General features: G+C 35.5%; 1 protein-coding gene across 1 annotated transcript in view; it reads right to left on the reverse strand.

Moving 5' to 3' along the window:
- Positions 1–25,713, reverse strand: part of SLC23A1 (solute carrier family 23 member 1) — a 505,682-nt gene that overhangs the window by 368,008 nt on the left and 111,961 nt on the right. Inside the window, exon 5 of the mRNA XM_044069843.1 lies at positions 7,965–8,146. Coding sequence (XP_043925778.1) covers positions 7,965–8,146 — 182 coding nt within the window. The remainder of the gene's footprint in view (positions 1–7,964; positions 8,147–25,713) is intronic.

A 25,713-nucleotide genomic window follows, 5' to 3' on the forward strand; every position in this document is an offset into this window, starting at 1 on the left:
AATCTATAAGGTATGTTTTTGAAATTTATGCCAGTTGTATGAAGCAGATATTTTAAATCATACACAAATGCCAAATTAAATGCTATTAGATTGAGTTTTTGGTTTCCAGGTATAATTTCTTGCTGTTCTATTCTAATGCATATTCGGAGAGATGGTTCATGAAATAGTGTTGAACTCACTCACAGTCGGTGCACTCTGCCTTTTTTCATACTGTAAGACAAATATAATCGATATCATGCCTACCATCTGAAAAGGGTACTACCTAGAACTAGTGTTATAGGACTGTAACATGGTGGAATTATGCCTCTGCTACGTTCCTTATTTTCAGTGAACTCTGACTGCAGGGGTATGAGTATAAGAGGATTTTTTTTTTTTTACAGAATATTGATCGGCCCTGTAGCATGCAGGGATAAAGCCCTGGCTATGACCCAGATAATCTCAATTTTATTAGTGGCCAAGCACTAGAGAAACTGGGCAGGAGAGCAAGGAATGATGAGACACAGCCTGCTCATCTCTCTGTAAGAAAAATTGAGGGACATGTCTCGAGTGCAGAATCCATCTGGATTCCCTCGTAGGGACTAGGGAACAGTACATGTCCTTGCTTTTAAGGGAGTGCAGGGATGACGAAGTGACAAAGGTTACAGAATCAAGTGACATGTCATTGAAGATGTCCACTGGACATGACTCCCTTGGGCTATAAAGAGGACACAGTCAGAAGGAAGCAGTAGGGTCAAGCTAGAAAAAAAATGAACTTCAGTGGATGATGGGTCTACCCTGTAGCACAACCCTCACCCCTAGAAGAATGACTGGGTCATAGGCTTCCACATGTTGGGAAATGAATTAGCCATTTGGGCATATGGGGCGAAAGCTTAATGGTCACAGAGGACTAGGAACAAAGAAAACAACGGGACCCCTTAATAACTAACGCAGAAACGTGAAGGATTACTGCATATAGTGTACTCACCCTGCTACAGGCGATAATCTCAAAGAAAAACATTAAGAGAATGGTCTCCTTACATGCTTAAAGCTGGCAATATGGTAGGAGCAGTCAGACCCCTGCCCCAGCCAAACCAAAACTGATACTGAATGTCATGGACTTAAAATGAGGCTCTGTATTTACTTGCATGTGGGCATATGTGTGTGTGTGTGTGTGTGTGTGTGTGTGTGTGTGTATGTGTGAAAAGGTTTGCATATTATATAGATATCTGTGTGTGTTTGAACATGCATATATGAATTTGTGAGAGCATATGTGTGTGTGTGTATATATGCATGTGTGTTTGTGTGTATATTACTGTGTATGTGTGACAGAGGTGTGTCAGAATAGTTGTTCACACTAATCTGAAGGCACACAATAAAATGTATTTTCTTAGTATTACATTTTACTGATACCGGTATCATACAATACCTCTTCATGCAGTACGTTTGACGAACAGCAATACATTGCATCACATTGCATTCCTCTTTTACATATATATTTATATACTGGCTTATCAGCTTGTGTGTATAGTATTTTCTTTATTATTGATTACAGCATTACCCTAGAGAGAATCAGATTTTCTAAACTAACTAGTGAGTGAGCAGTAGTGAACATTTGTACCACCAAACAGTAACGTACATATTAAGCAAAGACCCTCTGGGGGCCTACATCAGTAAAAGAAATGTACCTAGCAAACATCAAGGTAGAATGAAAGATCAAAGAGGCATTAAGGAAAAAAAATACTAGTAACATGGAAAGATACACAAAACATTGTTTTCATTCATGAAGACTAATCACAACAAAGCGGATCGTGAGAGGTGCCTGATGTTAAAGGATGACCACTGCTCTGTTTCTCCTACCCATTCATGTGATCATGTTTTATGCAGCATAAAATAACAAAGGGGCTTTTCATTCAAGTGGAGCAGTGATGCAACAGTCAGCATTGCTGTCACCACACTTTGTCCTCTAGTGGGCCTTCTGCATAGAGGTATTCAGAAATAAGTAACACTGTGTCGAGCATTAGTGAATAATATTTTTTTTTTTACTTTCTGAGTTTCACAGAATGGTACTAATGTGGCTAGATCTGCATTTAAACAAATTTTATTGCACTTATATGAAGTAACATAGATGCATATCTAACAATATGCTATGAATGCCCCTGTATATGTCTGTCTTGTATGTGCTTGATTTTACCCCAAATGCATGCCGTAAGTAAGTTGGTGGGTGATTTTACAAAGTGACCATATGCATGTGTGTGTGCTGTGTGTGCTGTGTGAATATGTGAAGTTGTCACTTGATAGACTGGCATCCTGTGCAGCAGTTTCTCTGCTTTGTACCAAATGAGTGCTCAGATAGGCTCTTAAGACTCCCCTGTGATCCTGTACTGGATAATATGGGTCCTGGAGAATAAATGAATGTTTTCTTTTCTGAAGAAAAATTACTGTTTTGCGAAAAAGAAAAGAAAAAAAAAGAAATGAATACTTCAACTTAAAGCAAAACTGGATGAAAATGTTTTCTCTCATTTTTCTTTTTCTTTTTATGAAATTGCCAATCAAATAATCAATGCTTTGGATATATATATATATATATATATATATATATATATATATGTATATATATATATATATATATATATATATATATATATATATATATATATGTATATATAGGTTTACACTAAAAACCTGAAAACTGCATCAGTAGAAAGGTATTTGGTCAACTTGCAGTTTTCAGATTGGCAGAATGTCAAACCAAAATGTATCGAATGCACTACAGCAAACGGGTAGTATAAGTCGATCATTTGGATTTGACATTGTGCAGGGGGATTGCGGTTCAGTAAGGAACAGAGAATTAGTCCACTTCCTCATTGTAGTGTGATCCCGGAGTTGGTATATTTAATGTGCAGGGAGTGTGGGGGCACTCCCCCCTGCAAAATAGTAGAATTAATGTCCTGTTGACAGTATGATGACAGATGGTACATTAATGTGCATAGCAGGAAGTGAGTGACATCACCTCCTGCTATGTCAAATACATCGAACCACAGTTGTCGATGTATTCATTTTCACTTTGGTTTACTTTTCGGCATTATGAATTCCACATTTTGAATTGACATTCTAAATGGTCGACTGAAGCGGATTCAAAATGCCAATAGTAATCCATATATAGGTTCATAGGTTGGTACTAGACTATCGGCCCTAGGGCCTATACAAGCCTAGCCATAACAATTCCCTGGCTATTTCTTCCCACAATATTTAATTCCCTGGACCCCTGTCTAGCAGGGCGACTGATGTGACCCCCGGGGTGAATTCCCTATCTCCCGTTTAATCGTCAAAGTTCCTTTTGAAGAGGGCCAAAGAGGTGCTCTGCTTGACGTGTATGGGCAGTCTATTCCAGAGGCTGGGGAGTCTCTGGGTCAGCAACCTATCCCTCTAGCATTTTTTGTTCATTGTGATGACAAGGTTTAGATTCTTGGAGCGTGTAGCTCTGAGGGAGTGGGATTTCTTTAAGTGTAGCATGTCCAACAGCTCTGGGTTTGACATGGCCTTGTATGATAAGCAGAGATCGCCTCTGAATAGACGATATGCGACAGAGTATAGCTGTAGTTTTTTTAGACGGTCAGTATAGGGCATCTGCTTAGGCCTGTGATTCTTTTAGTGAGGTATTTCTGCGGCCTTTCCAGTTGTTGCAGATGTCTTGTGAGGTACATACCAAATGGGGCATTGTATTCTATAATGGGTCTAATGAGAGATGAGTACAGTGGGACAATGGTCTCCTTTTTTCTGGATGAAAAGCCCTTAGTGATATGAAATGTGCCACATAGAAGGATTTCTTGACTGTTGTGGCGATGTGGTTATCAACGGTGAGACCACTGTCCACCTGTGTCCCTAAGCCTCTTATCACACGTTTGGTGTTTAGTGTACTGCCACCTATGTGGTAATTCATGGGTACATGTTTTTTCCCAAAGGGGATAACTATACATTTCTTGGCATTGAGCTTGAGCCCATGGCTCTAGCACCAAGCATCTGTTTCTGTAAGGCCTTTTTGTAGAAAATCCACATCATTTGGGGATTAAGTAATGGCTCCCAGTTCGCAGTCATCTGTGAACTTTGTTAGTCAGAGTCCCTTAGTGTTGGCCTGTATTTCAGAGAAGTAGATGTCAAACAAGAGCGATCCCAGGACTGAACCCTGAGGTACTCCACTTGCCACTTGTCTGGAGATGGATTTGGAGTCGGCTACTTTTACAGTGTGGGTTCTGTCAGTAAGCCAGTTGGCAACCCATCAAGTGACATAGAGATAAATGCACAGCTTAGTAAGTTTATCTATGATTCCAGAGTGGGGGATGGTGTTGATGGCTTTGGCGAGGTCCAAATAGGCTGTGTAGATGACCTTACCCTCGTCCACAGCTCTGGAGACTGATTCAAAGAAGTCAATCATGTTCAGGAGACAAGATCGGCCCTTCACAAACCCAAACTGGGTGGGGTCCAGTGTTTGAAGGTTGCCAATGTCTTTGTTTATAAGTTCCATGATAATACATTCCATGGCCTGGCAGATCAGGCTCATCAGACTGATAGGGCGGTAGTTCCCAGAATCCAAGATGGATTCCCCACTTGTGGAGTGGGATAATTGTAGCTGTGTGCCACTCAGTGGGCACAAAGCCTGAGGTGAGGCTATGGTTAAACATGACACTTATGTGAGGTGCCAGTTCATTTTGTAGTTCATGTAGTACACAGCCCAGGATGTTGTCTGGTCCCATGGATGCTGTATTCTTAGCTTTGGAGATTGAGTTTTTTACCTGTATTGCCGTTATTACCAGAATTTGGCAGTCTTTTATTGAGATGTGCCCTTTAGGGGGTGAGAGGGGGGTAAAGTTGACACTGAATCGATCTGCCAGGATATTGGCAATATCCTTGGGATCAGTATATTTAATGCCATTCTGTAGTAGCTCAGAGCAGATCTGAGTATTGTTATTTAGATTCTTGACATAGCTATAGAATATCTTGTGGTTGTCTTTGGAATCTTTGGCAATTTTATTTTCATAACTAGCTTTGGAGGATTTTATGAGGGATTTCAGCTTCTTACTGAGTCTGGTAAGGGAGTTTTTTGCATCCTGGGATTTTCCTCTTTTCTGCAACAGTTTCTTCCTTTTGTTGCAAAGTTTGTTTATGGCAGGGGACCACCAGATTGGCTTCCTTTTTTTTGGAGGAGAGTGTCTTGGTTCTATTTGGGATGGCACGATTCATGCACAAGTGGATGTGCTTGTACAGTGCCTTAGTGTAGGCACTATATGCCCTTATTCCTACTGTCCTATTTCCCCATCAACATTGTACTGACATGTTAAATTGTATGTTCTGTCATTCCATTCTCTTTGTGTGTGACTCTCTTCTTTTAGTGCTTTAGAGACAGAGATCCTTATACCTTCACTCTGGCTCGCCTGTTTATTAAACCATAGGCCATAAAAAGTGCCCTGCTTGTAGAACATCCTGCTTAGCTGCACACAATTCTCTTCACCTTTGTTTTCTCATATGCACTGCACACATTTCTTCTAACCTGTCTTTCAGTTTACGCTGCACATTTCTGTTGGCTTCTATTTTCCATTTATGCAGACATACGTCTGTCATTGTCTCTTTTCTATATATGCTGCACATACTTTTGTCCACCTGTTTTTCCATATATGATACACAGATACAGTTTTGCCACCTCTGTTTTCCACATATTCCATCATTTTGGGGCTGCCCAGACATCTCCCTGCCAAAGGTGAGTCAGGGGTGCCTGTTGGCTTTTGCCTTTTTAGTTGCTTAAAATATTCTGTGAATCAAGTTCCTAATGTATTTCTTTGAATCAGGAGTGTATTTAAGCACCTGCTTTTCTGTTTTATTTGTCATATTACTACTTTACTTTGTTATCAATACTCTCATTCAACCAGACTTTAAGGTTCAACTGCAGATTAGTTTTGCTTTGTGGAGTATTTCTAGTGACTAAACTTCCTTTTGTTTCAGTATCTGTTTCTTATTTCATATTTTCAATATTATTTCATGTTTGTATATTTAACAGTCTATTCCAAATCTCTTTTCTCACTTCTTCATAATGTGCTGTTGCTACTATTTGAATTAAGTTTGTTTATTGTCATATAACGCATGTTTTAACCACAGAGTTTCCATAGAAAATAATCTGTAAGGAGCCCAACAGGACCTTTTAATCAGAATCCTAAATAAATGAATAATAAGTTAAATATGTTTTGTAAATACTATCAAATCTAATTAAAATAATTCCTGTCAGCTTTGGGATATTGGATTGTCCTAATGAATATTCAGATCTAACCTCACAAAAAAGAACTTAAGTTAATGAAATGATAAGCATAAAAAGAAAAAAAAAATAAACAACTTAACGTGTGCCCTTTTTATTCCACCCAAGGATATACTGACATTTATTCATTATTTGATTACTGAGAAAGTCCATCTTGGAACAAGTTAATTCTCAGCAGAGGCCCAGAGAGAAACAGTTGTCTTTGTAATGTGGGAAGAAACCCACACTAATGCAAGACTCCACAAAGAAGTCACCCCAACCGAGAACCGAACCAGAGAACTTCTTACTGTGAGGCCACAACACAAATCACTGAGCCACACTTATATTCTAAAAGTGCCTTATAGAATCATTTTCCACAGAACATACATGATAAGATGATCTCAAAAGAGTCTGCAGAGAAGATAAGAGCCCTGATAATATCCAGCATCTATTATGATGCGATGACAAATGGGAAGGGTGGTCTGACAATTTCATCAAAAAAGAAGTCCAAGAATCTGGTCACATAAACTTCTAACATGATATTTTGGGGTATGTTCTCTAGATAATACTGGCAGTCACTCTTCTTCAGGAAGTTCTGGAACTGACAAAAAATGACGATTCTGTGGAAGTCTTTAAGTGCTGTGGCCAAATTAAGTGGTCATAAATGGTAGCATCAAAGAAAACAAAATTCAAGAGTTACCTCTGGAAGTTAAAAAAATAAATAAAAACAGTGTTAAAATTATAAAAAGAAATCATCAGTCCTTTACCACCCTACAGACATGATTACATAATTTGTAAAGGATATTTATATAGTTATATATTTGTTTCAAAGCATTCCGATTTAACACCCCAAAAAAGTAAACACTTAGGTATGCTGAAGCAACTTTTTAGCCTACATAAAAAAAAAACTCCAGGGCAAATGACAGTTTAATAAAATGCAACATATACACTTTCTTGCAATAGCTGATCACAAGTTTGCATGTCCTTTATCTGATTTTCTAGATAAGGAGGCATTCTTTTTCAACATCTTCTCTCTCCATTCTTTTGGTAACATCTTTTGTATTATGTCTGTTCGGTTTCCCTTTAAAGGTATGAACTGCTATATTAAATCTATATTAAATAGAAGAGACACTCAACCCCCACACACACACACACACACACACACACACACACACACACACACACACACACACACACACACACACACACACACACACACACACACACACACACACACACACAAAAGCTTATTGACACATGAGCTGACGTATACACACACACTGATTCTGTTTTCTGTGACTATGCTTTTATGAAGTAGTTCCCACAGGTTTGATAGTCACGCTAATACTACTAGACAAATATGACTTAAGCTGATGAGTGAGTGCTGTCCCCTTTGAGGATGCAAACACTTTCCAGGCCTGTTATTACTGAATGATCTGGTATAACATTTGATATTAGCAGTATGACTTTGCCCAGTCTTTATCATGAGAAGTAGTCAGCAGTCTTCTGTCTTACTATTAATCAGGCCTAAAACCTGCCTACCTCAGACAAAAAGCTTTCATTGCAGGTCTGCAGTGTTACATTGTATTATATTTTAGCTGGTAACACTGACCCTGTCCTTCATGTTGGGTAATGGGTATTACAGAAATGGAATACCTGCAGAAGTATTTAGACAATCTAAGTGGTGTATACACTTAAATCTTACAGCACAGAAATGCCCCAGTGCGATCCTGCTCTGTCTCCAGCAGCCTGGAACACTGAGAGTCCAATGAGGGATACAGTTGGTGTGACCGTGAGAGGGCCAATGTACTTAAGCAAGAGTCCTGGCAAGCCAATAAACCCGATAAACACTTCCACCAGACTGGCCACTATAATAGCTCCTTGAATCTAGGAGAAAATAGGGGAGAGAAAGAGAAAACACAAAGCCTAGTCAGTTTATTATTTCATAACAGTAACTAAAACTAGAACTTTATTTTTATGAGACTCTCCTGATATCCAATATTACTTCTTAACAGGGAGAACACAGAGTGTACAACTGTCTACTCAAACATGGCTGTTGCATGCTTTAAAACTGTAGCTGCTTCATCAATGATAATTATTTTAAAAAAAAGAATCATCATCTTCTTATCACTAGTGGAGGTTCTAGAACTACAGCGCTATAGAAAATGAATATGTCAACATATGGTACTTTTAAAATATAAACATCTTGCTGCTAAAATATAAAACATCTTGCTGCTTGTTTCTGTATTTGCAGTCCCATGCCACATTCCTATCTGTTCCATGCAGTTTGAGTCCTTCCATCAAGTCTTCTATGATTTTATTTCATAAACCAGGGACGTAATTGCCCACCATTATGATTAAGTAGCAGTTTCACATACCCAGCTTGAAACTGGTCATGCTTCCTTGACACCCCCCCTTCTTCTTACTTCCTTTTTCTTTAGCTCCAACCCATCCATCAGTTCTGTTAAAACATCAAATCTTCCATTTCTTCCCCTTTCTGGAGTCCAAACTATCCTCACCAACTTCCCATCATGTATCATTTTTTCTTTCCTCCTAAGTATGGAGTGTCAGTGGTACATCAGGTAGCACACTTGCCTTTGGTGCAGAAGATTGTAGGTTGTATTCTCATACCAGGTAGACTGCTGAAATATGGAGGGTTCCATACTCCTGAGTGTGTTGTTCTTCAGAAAAGATACTAATCCTAGTTTCAATCTACTGCAACTGGTGATAGCTTAGGTAGATGTAAAGGTAGTTATGGAAGAGAGTAGGGGTCCTTTATTTATATACAAAAATAACACTTATTTACAAAATAGTTCCATATTTACAAATAATTACATATGTACAAATATATAAATATACAAATCTGTTTACACATATTTGTAATTTCATTTATGATCATACTAAATTTGTGTCACTATTAGACCCCCACTCCTTTTCCCTAACCATCATCTGATTTTACTTAATATTGTTGCTAAAACCCATTTATCTTTAAACATTTCATTTATTCTTTCATTCTGTATAACCCAATATAACATAAAATTACTTTTTTTCTATTCTTTTAACATATTCTTTATTTTTTTCTTATAATATCCTTATTTAATCATATCCGTGTTATTTTGTCCACTTCTTGTATATCTTCAAAAAAATCTTCTTTGCATAGGTTTCCCATAACATTTTATTCCTTTATATTTCAAAACCCCATGTTCCATAGTTTCTTTTTCTTAATAATGTAAACATATTCTATCACTTTTCTTTTTATACGGCATATTTCCTTTTAGTGGAACTTTATCTATTACCAGTCCCCAGAAAAAAATCTTGGCATTCTACTTTCTGATTACACCACTTTCTTCTTATTTTTATAGCTGTAATTTTTCATCTGTTAGATTTTCTTTTACATATTAATGTTTTATCACTACATTCGCATGCCATACTTTTCTTTCTTTTTCTATATTATCAATTTTGATTTTCCACAAAAAATATTTTTGCTTGGTAACATTTTGCTTCTTCATTTATACAATCTTTTTCTGTTTTACTCTTTTTTACCATACCACAAAATGTATTATATTTATACAGTTTTACTACTAATCTCTCATGTTTTTCATTTATCCACTTTAATACTTTGTGCAAATTTAATGAATCAGCGTTTATCACTGGGTTAATTAACCCTATACCTCCTGCTTCTTTATTTACATACAAAACTCCTCTTTTTACTGGGTTTAACCTAGAACCCCATATAAATGAAAAAAAAATATCTGCAATAATTCCTTTTCATGTACTATTGGCAGCATAAATACACTTGCTAAGTATGCTATTTTCCCCCTCAGTACTGAATTTATCAAATAAGCCCTTTTTCTGACTGATAATTTATATATTTATCATCTTTGCTTTATTTCTTCTGTTGTTTTTCTCCTTGAATTCTGTTTGCATGTTTATTCCCAAATGTTATGCCTAACATAAAGATGTAATTCATTATAAAATATATACCCCAATCTTTACTACATCACCTAAATCTTTACTTTTTTCTTTATCTAAAGTCATCCCGATCCTCTCTAGGCACTCATTTTGTGCAAATTATTACTTCTTTTATCAATTGCTTTTTGCAATTATTATAATGTCATCTGCCTATGTTAACAGAGCTGGAATTCTTAACCCTTCAGGTACTATATACCCCACCTCTTAATTTGTTAATTTATTTCATATACTACCACATTCATAACTAATGCAAAGAGTAAACAACTCATTAAGCATCCCTGTCTTATACCACTCTTTATATGTACCTCTTGGCGTAACCAGCCACTTTCAAGTATTTTTACTTTATTTTTACGATACACTGACACACATAATTTCTTACCTTTATCACTTATATTGTATTCTTTCATTAGTACTTAAAAGATTTCATATCCAGTTGTCCCAAATGCCTTATTAAGGTCACCTATCATGATTTTCACTTCTTCTTTTCTGTTAATAGTATCGCCCACAATTTCTCTGTTATTAATAATTCTTGACAATCTTTCCCCTTTATGCTATATATGCTATCATCCATATTTTCCATTTTAGTTTCAAATCTCTTTCATATTATTTTCATAAATTCTTATAAATATGCCACTACATAATTCTTTATACATAATCCCTTCATTTAACTATTCATTCAAAATTGTTTTATAAATATGTTTTTTGTCAGTCCCTTAAACTTTTATACATTTCATACTATTCCATCTGATCCTGAAGACAAATCTACAGTTACTTGTCCAAATACTTTATCTAGCTCATTTCAAGAAATCTCCTTTTCCAACTCTTCATTCTCTTTTTCTGTTAACTTTTTTACTTTCCATGTTTTTTTACTATCTTCTTTTTCTTTAAACATTTCTTGTACATATTGTACTACACTATTCATAATCTTTTCCTGAGTTCTTTCTATTTCTCCTTTTACATTTTTATTTCTCTCATTACACTACCACCTTCCTTTATTAATCGGCTTAAGTAACGCAATATGTCTTCTCTTTTTCCTTGAAAAAAATCTTTGTTTACATAACAAGTCTTGTATTTAAAAAAATGTAAATAAGTTACTCTACTTATTTCATATATATATATATCTATGTGTGTGTGTGTGTGTGTGTGTGTGTGTGTGTGTGTGTGTGTGTGTGTGTGTATCCAATGTATTTGTAACTTGTGTTGTAATACTACATGTAAAGTGTTTTTTATTACTCTGTATAAAACTGAATGTATTTACTGTCATGTAGAGCTTTCCTCCCCGGGCCTCTGCTGAAAATGGATTACTTGTCCAGACAGACCTTCCCAATAAATGTCAAATAAATAATTGTTTTCCTTGATTTCGCTCATGTAATTCTAAGATTATGTTCTACATTTTCCAATGCATCATTGTATGTTCTTTTATATTTCTCTACTTTTCTCACATTATATTGCCACTGTAAAAAGCATTTGCTTTATATTTTTCTCTAAATATCATCCACTATTCAGACCAGATTTTATAAAATGTTGTCATGGTAATAAGTAAGCCAATGATTTTTGTCTCAAAGTTTTAACCTACCCCATCTAACTTGTAACATTTTATATAATTTTCTTTCTTTTTAATGCTTGCCTCTTAAATCACAATTAAAGTCTCCTATTATTATAATAATATTCATATTTGTCACTACATTAATTAAAATCCGATGAAATAAGCTTTCCCTTTCTTTACAGTTGTATAAGCATATAATGCTATAATTCTATGTACTTGTTATTCCCATTTTAAATATCTTCCCATCTGCAGAATACAGCTATTCCAGAATACCTTTCATTTCCCAAATTTCAGATTGTCTTCCCTCCCTATAGTTTCTCTGTTCTTTCTTCATTTTTTAAAAATATTATGTCATTTAATATAATTACATTTACATCATGTGTATTACACCACTCCAAAATTCCTATTCTTCGTACTATATTCTTAATACTATTCACATTTATAGAAAGCACAACAATATTTAATTTTCCCTTAGGTGCATGGCTAACTAGCTTTCTTAATAGGCCATTTAAGGCTTAACCAATTTCCTTCCCAAAGATGAGAATCAGACACTATACATTGTGTTTGTGAGTCATACACCTTATCCATTATACCAAGAGCCAGTCTTTAGCTGTATGTATTCTATGTCATCCATTTCCTTTCTTTTTTCTTTTGTTCTTATCCCTTTAAATTTCCTTTTTTCTGTCTGTTGTCCATTTACCAATGGATTTTTCCCTTTTACTACCTCCCAGTTTATGCCTTGCCATTTATTTCACAACCTTCTTGTATGATCTGTTTATTATTTTTTCTCATCTAATTTTTTTTCTATTTCTACTACTTCTAAAATTTCTTCTCTTTCTTTTTCTTTTTTCTTACCATTATTTTCATCCATAACTGTCCAATTTTATTACATTTATAGGATTTTAGTTCACATTTTTTGCATCATGTCCCATTTCCCCACAAATGTAACATTTTCTTTTCTCACAGTTAATTATCCAAAGTCCTTCTTTTCTACCAAAAAATAAACATGTTTTGGGTTATTCCCAGCAATTTACAACATCCCTTTTCAAACGCACATTTATCATACTTAGTATATGTATACTTTTTTCTCTTTCTATTTTAAACACAATGTTACAACCCTGTTCACCAGTCCTTAAACCCTTTTTGTCATAAACTTTTGCAATGTCCAGTACTTTTTTACATAAAGCTTTCAATTGTCCTTTCAAAGTCTCTCTTTCAATTCAATCAATTCTTATAATGAAATATGACACTTTGCAACCCAGAGTGTTGAATAAGGAATGTAACTGGCAAAGTTTTATGTAGTGATGTTTTTACTTTAAATAATGACTGAAGAGTATTTTATCAATTTGTAATATAATTAATTAATTGAAATGGAATGTGTTAAGGAGGGTTTATAATGGACGATTTTTAGAAGGAAAAGTTTTTTACTCTGTAAAGGCTGTGGCCGAGGCGCTAAGAGAAATTCTGTTTGTACATTAAAAAGTCCTTGGTGGAAAGTAGAGCTGTTATTCACTGGTATCTTCTTGTTCTTTTGTCATAAGAGTTTAGGACATTTTATTTGTTGTTGCAGCTGTATTCATGACCAGTGAATCTCTGTGCTCCTTTCCTCAAATATTTCGAGAAGCAGGAATGGACTTTGTAAATAAAAGTGGAGACATTGGTAGCCGAGGAGGCATACAAACTATGGATAATGGTGAAGGAATTTTATGTGGACAAAGGAATGGCATGGTAAATGCCCAGAGTGGAGTGGTACCCAATGTATTTAAGAAATGGGAAGATGCTCGACAGCGGAAAACCATTAATCCATTTGCTATGGTGGGTAAGAAAACAGAAATGTCTGCAATACCGACAGCACAGGAATTGTGTTCTCAATTAGAAAAATTAATTTTCAAAGAGATCTCGGTGTATTATAACATAAGTAATCTCCAGAAATATCAAGAGCTGGAGATTACACCGAGAGGTCTCCGGGCAGTGAGAAATCCATCCTCTCCGTTTGTATTGTCTGAAGAATTGGAAGTCAAGTTTCAGGAGAGATGGATAGCTGCAGCACATCGCTGCAACTTAGAATGGGTGGCCATTCTAATAGAGAGAGATAGAATTAAGAGGGACAAACTTCTAATGGAAACAAAACAGTTGTGTGAGGAAATCGTGAATGTAACTTCAAATTCTGCACTAGAGACTTTCCTCATTAACATCAATGATAGACTTTCTTCCTATGAAAAAGATCTCATAAACCAAAAGAAGAGTAAGTTACAGAGGGACATTCATGATTATGAGTGGAAGAAAGCCTTTGTGCTTTCAGCCAACCAGCAACCAAAGAGGAGGAGCGTTAGCTTTCAAAAGGAAAACACTACTTCTGGGCAGCAGAAGAACAGAAGTTTTATTTCAGGTGAAAGCAGGGTGTCCTCATTTGATGAGGAAGAAGGACTAAATCAAGATTTCCCAGAATTACAGAGGGCAGCAGATGCAGAATCTTTTCGGAGGACATTTCGGGGGTCCAATGGACAAAACAATTATAATAATACCAGGAAGCGAGGATGACAAGGACAAGAGCATTATAGAGACCCGGGAGAGGGATGGTTTAAAAGAAGCAAATGGACAAATTAAGCAGGTAGAAGGAGTGAATGTGAAAGAGCATGTTGTTAATTTGTCAAATTATGTCTTTGATGATATAGAACTGTCGGTTTTAGAAAAGGGTTTGAAGTTTATTCCGACAGTATTACCACGTATGTATGAGATTAAGGGAGAGATCCTGAGCCTAGTACGTAAATTGCACTTGAAAGAATATTTTTGTAATGTTATAGATAAAAAAGCAATTATGTCTAATATGGAGACTGACTCTGAAAGTAGTGATAATGTTTACTCCTGTGAGTCAGAAACAGAAAAGAATGCATATACTTTGTTAGATACGAGTAAAATAAAAACGAAAAGCACTTTCATGCCACCGAGTAAGAACACATATATACAGCGTTTTAATAATGCACTTAATTTAATAATAGAGAAAGCGTTATATGATTTTGGGAGGTTAAAAAAGGAATATAATTTAACCAAGAATGAATGGATTAAATTACAACTGATGAGTTAGAATCAGGATTTAATTTTTAAACCTTCAGATAAAGGAGGCAAGCTGGTAGTAATGAATTCTACAGACTATTTGAAGATGTGCATGCAGCATTTGAATAATGAACAAGTTTATAGTAGAGTAGATGAAGCATGTTTAGTACAGGCACAACAAGAATTACAAAGTCTATTAAAGAAGGGAGTAAGATTGCATTATTTCCTGGCTAATGATGTAACACATAAATTAAATATGAAGAACAATACAGTGGCAAAGTTCTTTTGTGTACCAAAGATACACAACAGTTTATTGCAACCTCCTGGTCATCCAATAGTGTCAGCTACAGGATATTTTACATATAACCTGAACTGCCTTTTGCATGAGATTTTGGTGAAAGAAGTAGTAAAGTTACCATCTTACATAAAAGACTCATGATTTTTTTGAGAAAATAAAGGGGATAATATGGACTGAAGATATGTTTTTTATAACAGCAGTTGTGGTGAGTTTATACACCAATATATCACATGACTTGGGGTTGGAAGCTGTACAATATTTTTTAGGTGATAGCCCCAAGACACAGTATATAAAAGAATTAATACATTTTTGCCTAGTGAATAATATTTTTGAGTTTGATGGAAAGTTATACAGGCAAAATATAGGCACAGCAATGGGGGCGGCTTTCGCCCCAGTATATGCCAATTTATTCATGGGGCTAGTGGAAAATGAATATATTTACAGGAGTGAATTTTTCAGAAAATATGTGATTAGATATTTCCGCTTTATAGATGATTTAGTTTTCATCTGTAAAGGGGGATACAATGTGGCATCTACGTTTATAGAATATTTGAATACCAGTGGATATAAGATTAAATTTGATGGTGTTCAAATAGGTTTAGAAATTAATTTTTTACATATAACATTAAGAGGAAAAACATGAGAAACAATTCACACTACTATATATAGAAAATTTAATCAAATTAATAGAATGTTGCATGCTACCAGCTGCCATCAGAGTCATACTCTGAAAGCCATTCCTTTTGGAGAAATGCTGAGGATAAAAAGACTGTGTAGTAATATAAAAGAGGCGTGTGAAGAAGCAAAAGGAATAGTATCTAACTTTATTGATAGGGGTTATGACCCAGAAGAAGTATATAGAGTTTACACTAAAATTTATAAGAGTAAACAAATAAGGATACCAGGAGAAGGCATAATACAGAATGAATTTAAGGAAAGTGCAGAAGAGATGGAGAGTTCTAAAAGGTTCTTTGTTACTAAATACACTATTTTTTCTAAAAAAACTTAATGAATTAGTTAAGGGTTACTGGAAACAAATTAGAAAAGAGGTGCCCTCATTGTCAAAAATAGAACTGAGGATTTCTTATCAAAGAGGACAGAATCTCAAAGATTTTTTGGTACATGGGAAATATGTAATGTAAAAAGCAGAAACCTGATCTCACCACGATGTAAATGACAAGTTGAAATGCAGATAATTGTTCCAAAACACAATCAACAGCTGTAGTAAAAGTATAAAACTCTTCTTTAATACAGATACAAGGGTGAAGGTAAAGCGCTTGTCACAGGCACGCTTCTTTTTTTCTTGAAAATGAAAACCTAGAGTGTTTTAATATTGCTTTGTTTAAAAAAAAAAAATGTGTAATAATATGCTTAAATAATTATTAATTAAAGCATTGCCATCTTTACATTCATCATGGATAGCTAAGTGTTTAACATTCATTTAAATGATGAGTTCATTGTATTCCATAAATAATTCTATATCTAATTGAAGAAATCAACAAGCAAGCAAGCCATTTCAAACAAGCATAATAAAATCAATTAAATATAAGAATATGTATCAATTCAACTATTCTTTATCTCATAGAGATGGTCATAGATATGATCAGTTAATCTTATACCAGGTTTCTAGTCTGACATGTGGCTGAAACATTAACACAATGAGTAAAGCCTAGTGTGGGATGAACATGGGAAATATACAAGACCAACAGAGAAAATTAAGAACAGTGTTACAACAAGGGGGACTTTTCCATGTGGAAAATGTTCCGTTTGTCAGAATATAATAACTAAAGTAGAGAAAATAAGAGGGAAAAGATGTGATCCGTTGGGAGCATATTCCTGTTTAAGTAAAGGGGTAATTTATATCATCAGTTGTCCATGTGGTAAACGTTACATAGGGGAAACAAAGAGAAGTTTAGCAGGAAGAATAAAGGAACATAAAAGGGATGTGAGGAACAAAAAAATGATAAGTCCAATAGCGGAACATTTTAATAGAGTGCATGGAGGGGAAATAAAGGGAATGAAGGTGACAGTTTTAGAACAAGTAGTGTATCAGTATGGGAATGCAGATATGTTAAAGTATGCACTGAGGAGCAAGGAATCAATTCTTATAATGAAATATGACACTTTGCAACCCAGAGGGTTGAATAAGGAATGTAACTGGCAACGTTTTATGTAGTGATGTTTTTACTTTAAATAATGATTGAAGAGTATTTTATCAATTTGTAATATAATTAATTAATTGAAATAGAATGTGTTAAGGAGGGTTTATAATGGAAGATTTTTAGAAGGAAAAGTTTTTTACTCTGTAAAGGCTGTGGCCGAGGCACTAAGAGAAATTCTGTTTGTACATTAAAAAGTCTTTGGTGGAAAGTAGAGCTGTTATTCACTGCTATCATCTTGTTCTTTTGTCGTAAGAGTTTAGGACATTTTATTTGTTGTTGCAACCATTTTAAATCAGTTGAAATTTAAGTGTATATTTTGTTTCCAGCATCATACATACATTTTTTTCTTATTATTTTTATTTTTTTCTGGTTCTTTTTTCCACTTTATTCAAAATGATGTGTAATAACAATACTGACTAATTATACAATTATATATATTTTTATATATTTTTTTATAGATTGTTTTTAGGGTTCTTGTACACAGACCTGAAGAAGTCTAGAAGGACGAAAGCAATCTTTGTTAACAATAGATTATGAAAATAGAAATTCATTTTTACATTCAAAATGTATATGTATATATTTATATATATTTTCTGATTGCCAAATGAACTAAGGTTGATATATTTCCAGCCATGTAATATATTATCTTGGATAACATCACAGACTTAATAATCTACTTAATAATCTGGTTAAATAAGAGGTACCACATCATTATAAATTTGATTTAAAGTACATAAGGGTTATATATATTATTATGACAGCTACTAAGTAGGGCAGGACCAGCTCGAATGTCACACTGATGGGGGAAGGGATGTGAATTTAACACGTGTACCAATAACACTTTGTTTTACAGCACAATAAAGCACTCCCATGCCTGATAAAAAGTATATATACATATATTTAGAAAGCCTGTGAGGAAATTATTACTCTATTTTTGTTTTACTTGGATCACTTGTCTGTGTGCTTAATAAAGGATTTTTGACTGGAAACAGACTGCCTGCCTTGCTTGGATTACTTTCGAATACTTAGTAATGCTGTACAATTATATATTTTCTATTATTATTTTTTATTTTGTTTTGTTTTGACTTAAGGCGAGTTTAAGTTCGCTACTTCTACTACTATTATCTCATCTGATTAATATACAGTGATTAACTAGAAATATATGGACTGAAAATCCTCCACACAGAGAAGTTTCTTACACTGTCTTGTTTTTGGACCCACTACACTTTAGTGGGTTGTTTTGAGACTTTGGGGATACCACGGAGATTACTTGTTTTTTTTTTTACTTTGAATCCTTACAATGTACTTCAGTTTTTCAATTTCTTCTGCCTTCTTTTCTATTTCACTTTTGCCTTCTTTTACTTTCTTTGGATATGTTTTATTTTGCATCTCAACAATATTCTTAAGGATTGTCTCTGCATCCTCCTTTTATATTTTCCCCATAATGTTCCCCCAGGAAACATCTTCTTCATTTTCAAGCTCACGCTATTGATCACAGATAGGTTCATAGGTTAGTACTTGGCTATCTGTCCTAGTGGGTCATTTTAAACCTAGCCAAATTTTCCATCCCAGAGGTAAGAATCAAACCCCTTTGGTAAAAACTCTGTACTCATGAACTACCATATAGGTGGTAGTCTACTTAACAACAAAAGTGTGATAAGAGACCTTGGGACACTGGTGGACAGTAGTCTCTCCTTTGACAATCACATCACCACAGTGGTCAGGAAATCCTTCTACATGGCACACCTCATCACAAAAGGTTTCTCATCCAGAAAAAAAGAGATCATTGTTCCCCTCTACTCATCACTCATTAGACCCATTATAGAGTACAATGCCCCTTTTGGTATGTACCTCACAAGACATCTACAACAACTGAAAAGGCCACAGAAATACCTCACAAAGAGGGTTACCAGCCTCAAACAGATGCCCTACGCAGACCATCTCAAAAAACTCTAGCTTTACTTCGTCACATATCACCTACTCAGAAGCGATCTCTGCCTAACATACAAAGCTATGTCAAACCCAGAGCTGTTGGACATGCTCAACTTAAAGAAATCCCAATCCCTCTGAGCTACATGCTCTAGGGACCTAAACCTTGTCACCACAATAAACAGAACATGCTGGTGGGATAGATTCCTGTCCCAGAGACTTCCCATACTCTGGAACAGACTACCTATCTATGTCAAACAGAGTTCCTCATTAACACTCTTTAAGAAAAATCTTGATGATTGGATGGGAAATAGGAAATTCACCCCAGGGATCACTTCTGTGGCTCTGCTTGACAGGGGCACAAGAAAATAATTTTCTTGGGTGGCGAAAGCCAGGGTACCTTTTTGGCTAGGCTTATATAGGCCCTAGGGCCAATATCCTAGTACCTACCTATGAACCAATAAACCTATGACTATGAGGTAAACACCTAACCAGTATGCCAACCTCCAAACCCCTACACACTCCATCCCTGTTACCACATAACATGGGACATGCAGGGAGTGTTTGAACAGAGGTCTCCTTCCTTCCAAGATTAAAACTACAGTTTTAGTGCTGCAACATGGAAACTGCTAACAAAGATTAATCCTCAAGGCTCTGGTGATGTTGTGATTTATTAATTCTAATTATATGAAGAAAAGAAATGGGGGTGGCACAACGGCACAGCCGATAGTATTTTAACCTCACAGCAAGAGGTTCCCTCCTTCAAATCTCAGCTGGGGTGCCTTCTATGCAGAGTCTTCATGTCCTCCATGTGTTCATGTGGGTTTCTTCTGGGTGCTCCAGTTTATTTCCATATTCTCTAAATTGGCCATAGGTATGAGTGTGAGTGGTATGGAAGATAAGCTGCAGCAGGGCCAGCTACCTGGCAGTGTGAACCTTGGGTCTAGATGATTGTCACTGTTTGTGTGACATAATGACCCCATGTGTAAAAATGGGAAAAAAGGGATTGTGGATGGATGAATGGATGAAAAGAAAGCAAAAAAGTGAAGGAAAGATGATTCTAGCATTTTAGAGATACTATGAGGTCAGGCTGAATCCTGGACTAAGTTGGACTGTCTTTAAAACATAACACAAAGAAATTACTGACTAAAAAAGATAATGGACATCAGGAAACAAGAGAGATTAAAGTCAATAATGTTAGAAATGCACATGAATAATACTAAACTATATTAAAAGGTAAAAAAATGAAAGTGGTGTAAGCAGCCTTGAGTTCACATTCTGACCATCAGGTGGATTTGAAGGTGGCATGAGGGAGGTGAAACATAACCACCTTGAAAGTAATGTTGGAATTTGTAGAGGCTAAAATAGTGGCTATAGAAGTTAGAATCAGATGAAAAAAAAATACACTTAACAGGTATTTCTGAAAAGGCTTAGGGATGAATTACCTGGAGTTCATGAAATATAAGTTGGTGGAATAGACTGGTCTGCTGAAATAAGAGAGAGGAAATAAGAGACCCAAAAGTTTTTTCCCCAGTCATTCAGGACCAAGTTTCATAGATCCCTCGTTGTTTATTTCCAAAACTATGAACTTAAAAAAAGGATTTTGTCAAAATTGCAGGTTCCTAGAAAAGAAATAAAGATGGCAGAAACAAAAGTGTGGTTGCTCATGATTATTCAGATGAAACAAGGCAAAAGCTAACAGCCTTTTATAATGTAATGAAGCTGCACAGAAGAGGAATCCTCTTGGGTTGCTGTCGTATTTTATGCTTCTTAAGATGCAGAGGTTAAGCTCCGCTCACGGCTTCATGAGGGAAATGAGGTCTTATTACTCATGCCAAGTATTTCAGAGAAGGACTCTACAGCCCCATTAGGGTAACTGAGAAGGAAAAATTAGACATTTTTACCAGTCTTTATTAGAAGGATGTTATTAAGGCACAACATAACTTTTGCAACAAACACAAGGGAAGTAATACAGAAAGTTTTTAATCAAAACTGCAAAAATATGTCATTGAAGGCTAACCTAAGATGCTGAATGTATTACTTGAATCATGACTTTTAGATGTCCAGGCAACTGAAGTCTTGTGATTGAGCTGAAATGAATGTAAGTTTTTATTTATGCCACCAAAGCTCCTTTCTTGACTTTTGGAGAACTGGATGTACAAGGTACTGAGGACCCACTGATTTCATTGTAAGTAAATTTTCCCTCTATACAATGCAGTGTACATGACTTTGGTATATAGAGTAGCAAATGAAAAGCAGGTATATTTTTTGATTTAGTTTGGTGGGGAAGTTCTTAAAGGGACATTATAGGAATGGACTGAAAATAAGCTGCAGAGATAGTAAAACAATTCCCTGGAACTCAGTAAAGCCTACACTAAGTGTACACTAAGTGCACTCTGTTCTGAGTGAACATACACAACAGACGTAACTCAAACCTTCTTCCTCCTAATTTTAGTTTTCCTACTGATATTCTTGCAGTTTAAATATTGGCAGGTATTCATAAATGTTACCACAAAGTGTAGACTACATGTACACTTAGTGTAATCTTTCGGAGTGACTGGAACACACAAAAATGTGATAAGGATGTTCTTGGATACATATTGTGTACACTTAGTGTCCACTTAATATACACTTCATGTAGGCTTTATTGAATCTGGCCCACTAAGCAATAGCATATTTTTATGTAGCTATGTCTATATGAGATAAATGTGAAATGCAACGGATCTGAGAGGCTAAACAAGAAAAACTAACTGTTTTGTAATGTGTTGTAGAGAAAAGAACTCTGGACATACTGTAATGGAGTCTTCATATTTAACTTGATGTTTTGAAAGTTAGTTGCAAATATGGCAGTAATTCAAAGTGTGGTGGGAGCGCTGAACTGGATGATTCATATGGAAAATATAACAGATGTCACCCAGCTACAGCTAAGACTTTTACAATATATTCATCTAAAACCTTTGTTCTGTTAGAGACAGATTGTTTCCTACTTGGGAGTGTACTAGAGAAAATGCAAAATATCGTGTGGTGGGTTTTGAAACTTTGCACAAATTATTGATGAATGCTACTATTGTTTTCTGATTTCTGTTATTTGTAAGTGTATAAGAAGGATGCAATTTAGGATGCAAGAAACATCCTTCACTAAGTTGACAAATGATGCAGAAAATGTTAAGAAGTTAATATCATATTATACTTACTTCTGAATGTAGCACCTATATGGTGCTTGCATAACTAAATGTTAAAGCTTGAAGTCAGAGAAAAGGTACTATAACATTGACCTGATATATAATAAATAATGGTTTCAGTCATACCTCTCAACTTCTTAGAGCAAGAAATCTGGACAAAAACATAAATAAAAGTGGAACAAAGGCCCAAAATAAGGATTTTTTTAATATTGTTCTTACAAACCTAGAAAGTTGATAGAATAACAGAAATGAAATGTAAAATGCAATGGTTCTGAGAGGCTAAACAAGAAAAAATAACTGTTTTGTAATGTGTTGTAGAAAAAAGAACTCTGGACATACTGTAACGGAGTCTTCATATTTAACTCGATGAATTTTCTGAAGGGTATGAAGTCTGAAACTCAAATGTCTCTCATTATTTTTTAACTTCAATCTTTAATAAATGGCCACTAATTTGCCAGAAAACCACACTTTTATGAAAACTGGGCCAAAAATATGAGGCAAAAATCTGGACATTCTGTGAAAATCTGTACATTTGAGAGGCATGCAGTCTTATCATGGAATGTTATTTGTTTATCAAGCCTAGTAAAAGGATCCAAAGTATTTGTGTATAACAAACTTTGGCCTCTGTTTATATTACTGCAAGAAGCACATTTGAACAGCATTTGGCATTTGAAACTAGGGAATCTTGGTTATAAATTATTAGGGTTTTTATCATGTCTCTCAGGAGGCGGAGGAGGTGTTGTTATGTTACTGTACAGAAATATGACTTTTCAGATGCAGGAATAACAAGATAATGAAGGTAGATTTATATCAGTAAAAGGTAAACTAAGGTGTTATACATAATTGTAAATCTATATATCTCACCAGGTACTGCTATACAAACTATAGTTAGAATGTAAACAGAGTGGGTTGTAGCACAGGATGGGATGGTTTTCTGGGCTGGAGACTGGGATACCATTTTTTCCACTGATGAAATACACAAAGTACCTGGATTACTAAGATTTATTTATAAATATGCTATGCTAATGGGGATGACAGACATGCATAAGGGATTAGGAATTTTTAGAGATACTTATATGGTTCTCATATATGTGTAACTCATATTCAAGTATAGACAAAATCATGGTTAGGAAGGAGCATTTATACCCTACTGAAAGCTTTCAGGAAAAGTCCATTCTTCAGTGAGTATGCATTAGTTAGAATCAACAGTCACTTAATACAGTTCAAAAATACAACAGCCTAATAGTAAAACACATTCAATCAATCAATTGTGGTGCAGCTGTTACGGGACAGCACGAATGTGGAGCTAGAGACATTCATTGAGTATTTGAATCACACTACTAGTTACTTAAAATTTTCACTGGACTATTCCACTGACAGTATAAATTATCTGGATATAAAACTAGAGAAAATGGGTGATAGTATTACTACAATGGTATATAAAAAAGATGTACAGGCGAATAGATACATCTATAGTAGTAGCATGCATGCACCCCATGTGTTTAGAGGTATAATCAAAGGACAGATGCAAAGAGTGTGTCATCTCAATAGTGATAATGTACAATGTGACAATCAAATAAATGCTATGATTGATGATTTTACTATACAAGGTTATGGGGAAGCCTTGTTAAAACAAACAAGAAGTGAGGTTTTAAGTATGAGAGGGAATGAAGCTTTGCCTTATTTTTCATTATGATGTAAAGGTAGGGGTGGCCCTCTGGATAGGAAAAGTGAAAGTAAACGCATGAGATATGTTACTACATGTAATAGAAGAACCAATGGTGAATGACAGATTATAGTAAGGAACTGGAGCATCTTAATGACTATGCCTGATATTAAGAAGGTGATAGGTGATAAATGCTCCTTTGCATATCGCAAACAGCATTTATGTTATAAAGATTTAAAGAATCCATTTAAAAAACATGGAGGTGTTAAAAAAGGCACCTTCCCTTGTTTAAATTGCACATGTTGCAAAGACATAGAAAGTAACAATATTTGTAAACACCCGATAACAGGAAAAGAGACCAGATTTAATGGGTATGCTACTTGCAATACTATAAATATAATTTATCTTGCTTCGTGCACAAAATGCCTTGCCTTTTATGTAGGCAAAAGTAACATTAAACTAAAAGATTGGATTATTGAACATAAATCAGAAATAAGGAGAAAAGTAGATACAATTTTATTTTTATTTATTTTATTTTATTTTACATTTGTTGACCGGGAAAGTCCAACTGGAACAAGGTCCATTTACAGCGGAGGCCCGGGGAGAAAAGCTCCACATTAATTAAACAATAATTGCAAAAAGTCATAAGACAAGCAAAAAACACACGAGAAATAATAGATATCTACAATGGATTTGTTTTTAGCAAGCTTAAATTACAGAAAACTTTGGCCCCAGATGCTCTTTACAAGCATATATTACCGCGGTGGTGCAGTGGCAGCATTGTTGCCTCACAGTAAGAGGTTCTCCCATTCGATTCTCGGCTTGGGTTGGGAGTGCCTTCTGTGTGGAGTCTGCATGTCCTCCCCGCGGTCGAGTGGGCGTTTGAAAGACATGCGTTGAATGGGCATGCTTCCATTGAAGGTTGGGCATCGGGCTGGCAACTCAACACCATAAAAAAAACAACTGCCAGTCATTAGCGGACCAGAGTTCTGCTGTGGTGACCCCTAACCAGGAAAAGACAAACAACAGTGAAGCAGGAGATGAACGCACTTTTCTTTTCAGGATTATTGCTGTAATAATGAAAAGGAAGAGAAGGGGTGATCTTAATAATGCTGCAGCGGTTTGTGAATATGAATGGATTACTTGTATAAATGCTGATTCTAGCCCAGGCTTAAACTCCGCTATAGGTATTAAGCCTGTACTGAAAAAAGAAGCAGAATAGTTTATAGCCATTCTTTTATGAATGTTATTTTTATGTATACTTTCTATAGGTATGTTTTTTTATGTATGTGTTATATGTTGAAGTTTTTATATGCATAGGCGCTGTATGGCATTAAAACTTTAGCTGTACCACACTCGATTGATTGAATGTGTTTTACTATTGGGCTGCTGTATTTTTGAACTGTATTAAGTGACGGTTGAGTTTAACTAATGCATACACACTGAAGAAGGGACTTTTCCCGAAAGCTTTGTGGAGGAATAAACCTGATATTTCACCGACTTTGCGTGTACATCATTGGATTTGCTTAGTTTGTTGTTTTTGGATAAATTTATATCCAATTTTATCCCCCCCCCCCCCACCAGGCACAGTGAAGAAATATCCCCAACCACAGTTCCCCCAACTATCATTAGAAAAGGTCCTCAA

The sequence above is a fragment of the Protopterus annectens genome, chromosome 4.part0 (assembly GCF_019279795.1).
Source record: "Protopterus annectens isolate FY-2018-M chromosome 4.part0, PAN1.0, whole genome shotgun sequence".
Classification (NCBI taxonomy): Eukaryota; Metazoa; Chordata; order Ceratodontiformes; family Protopteridae; genus Protopterus; species Protopterus annectens.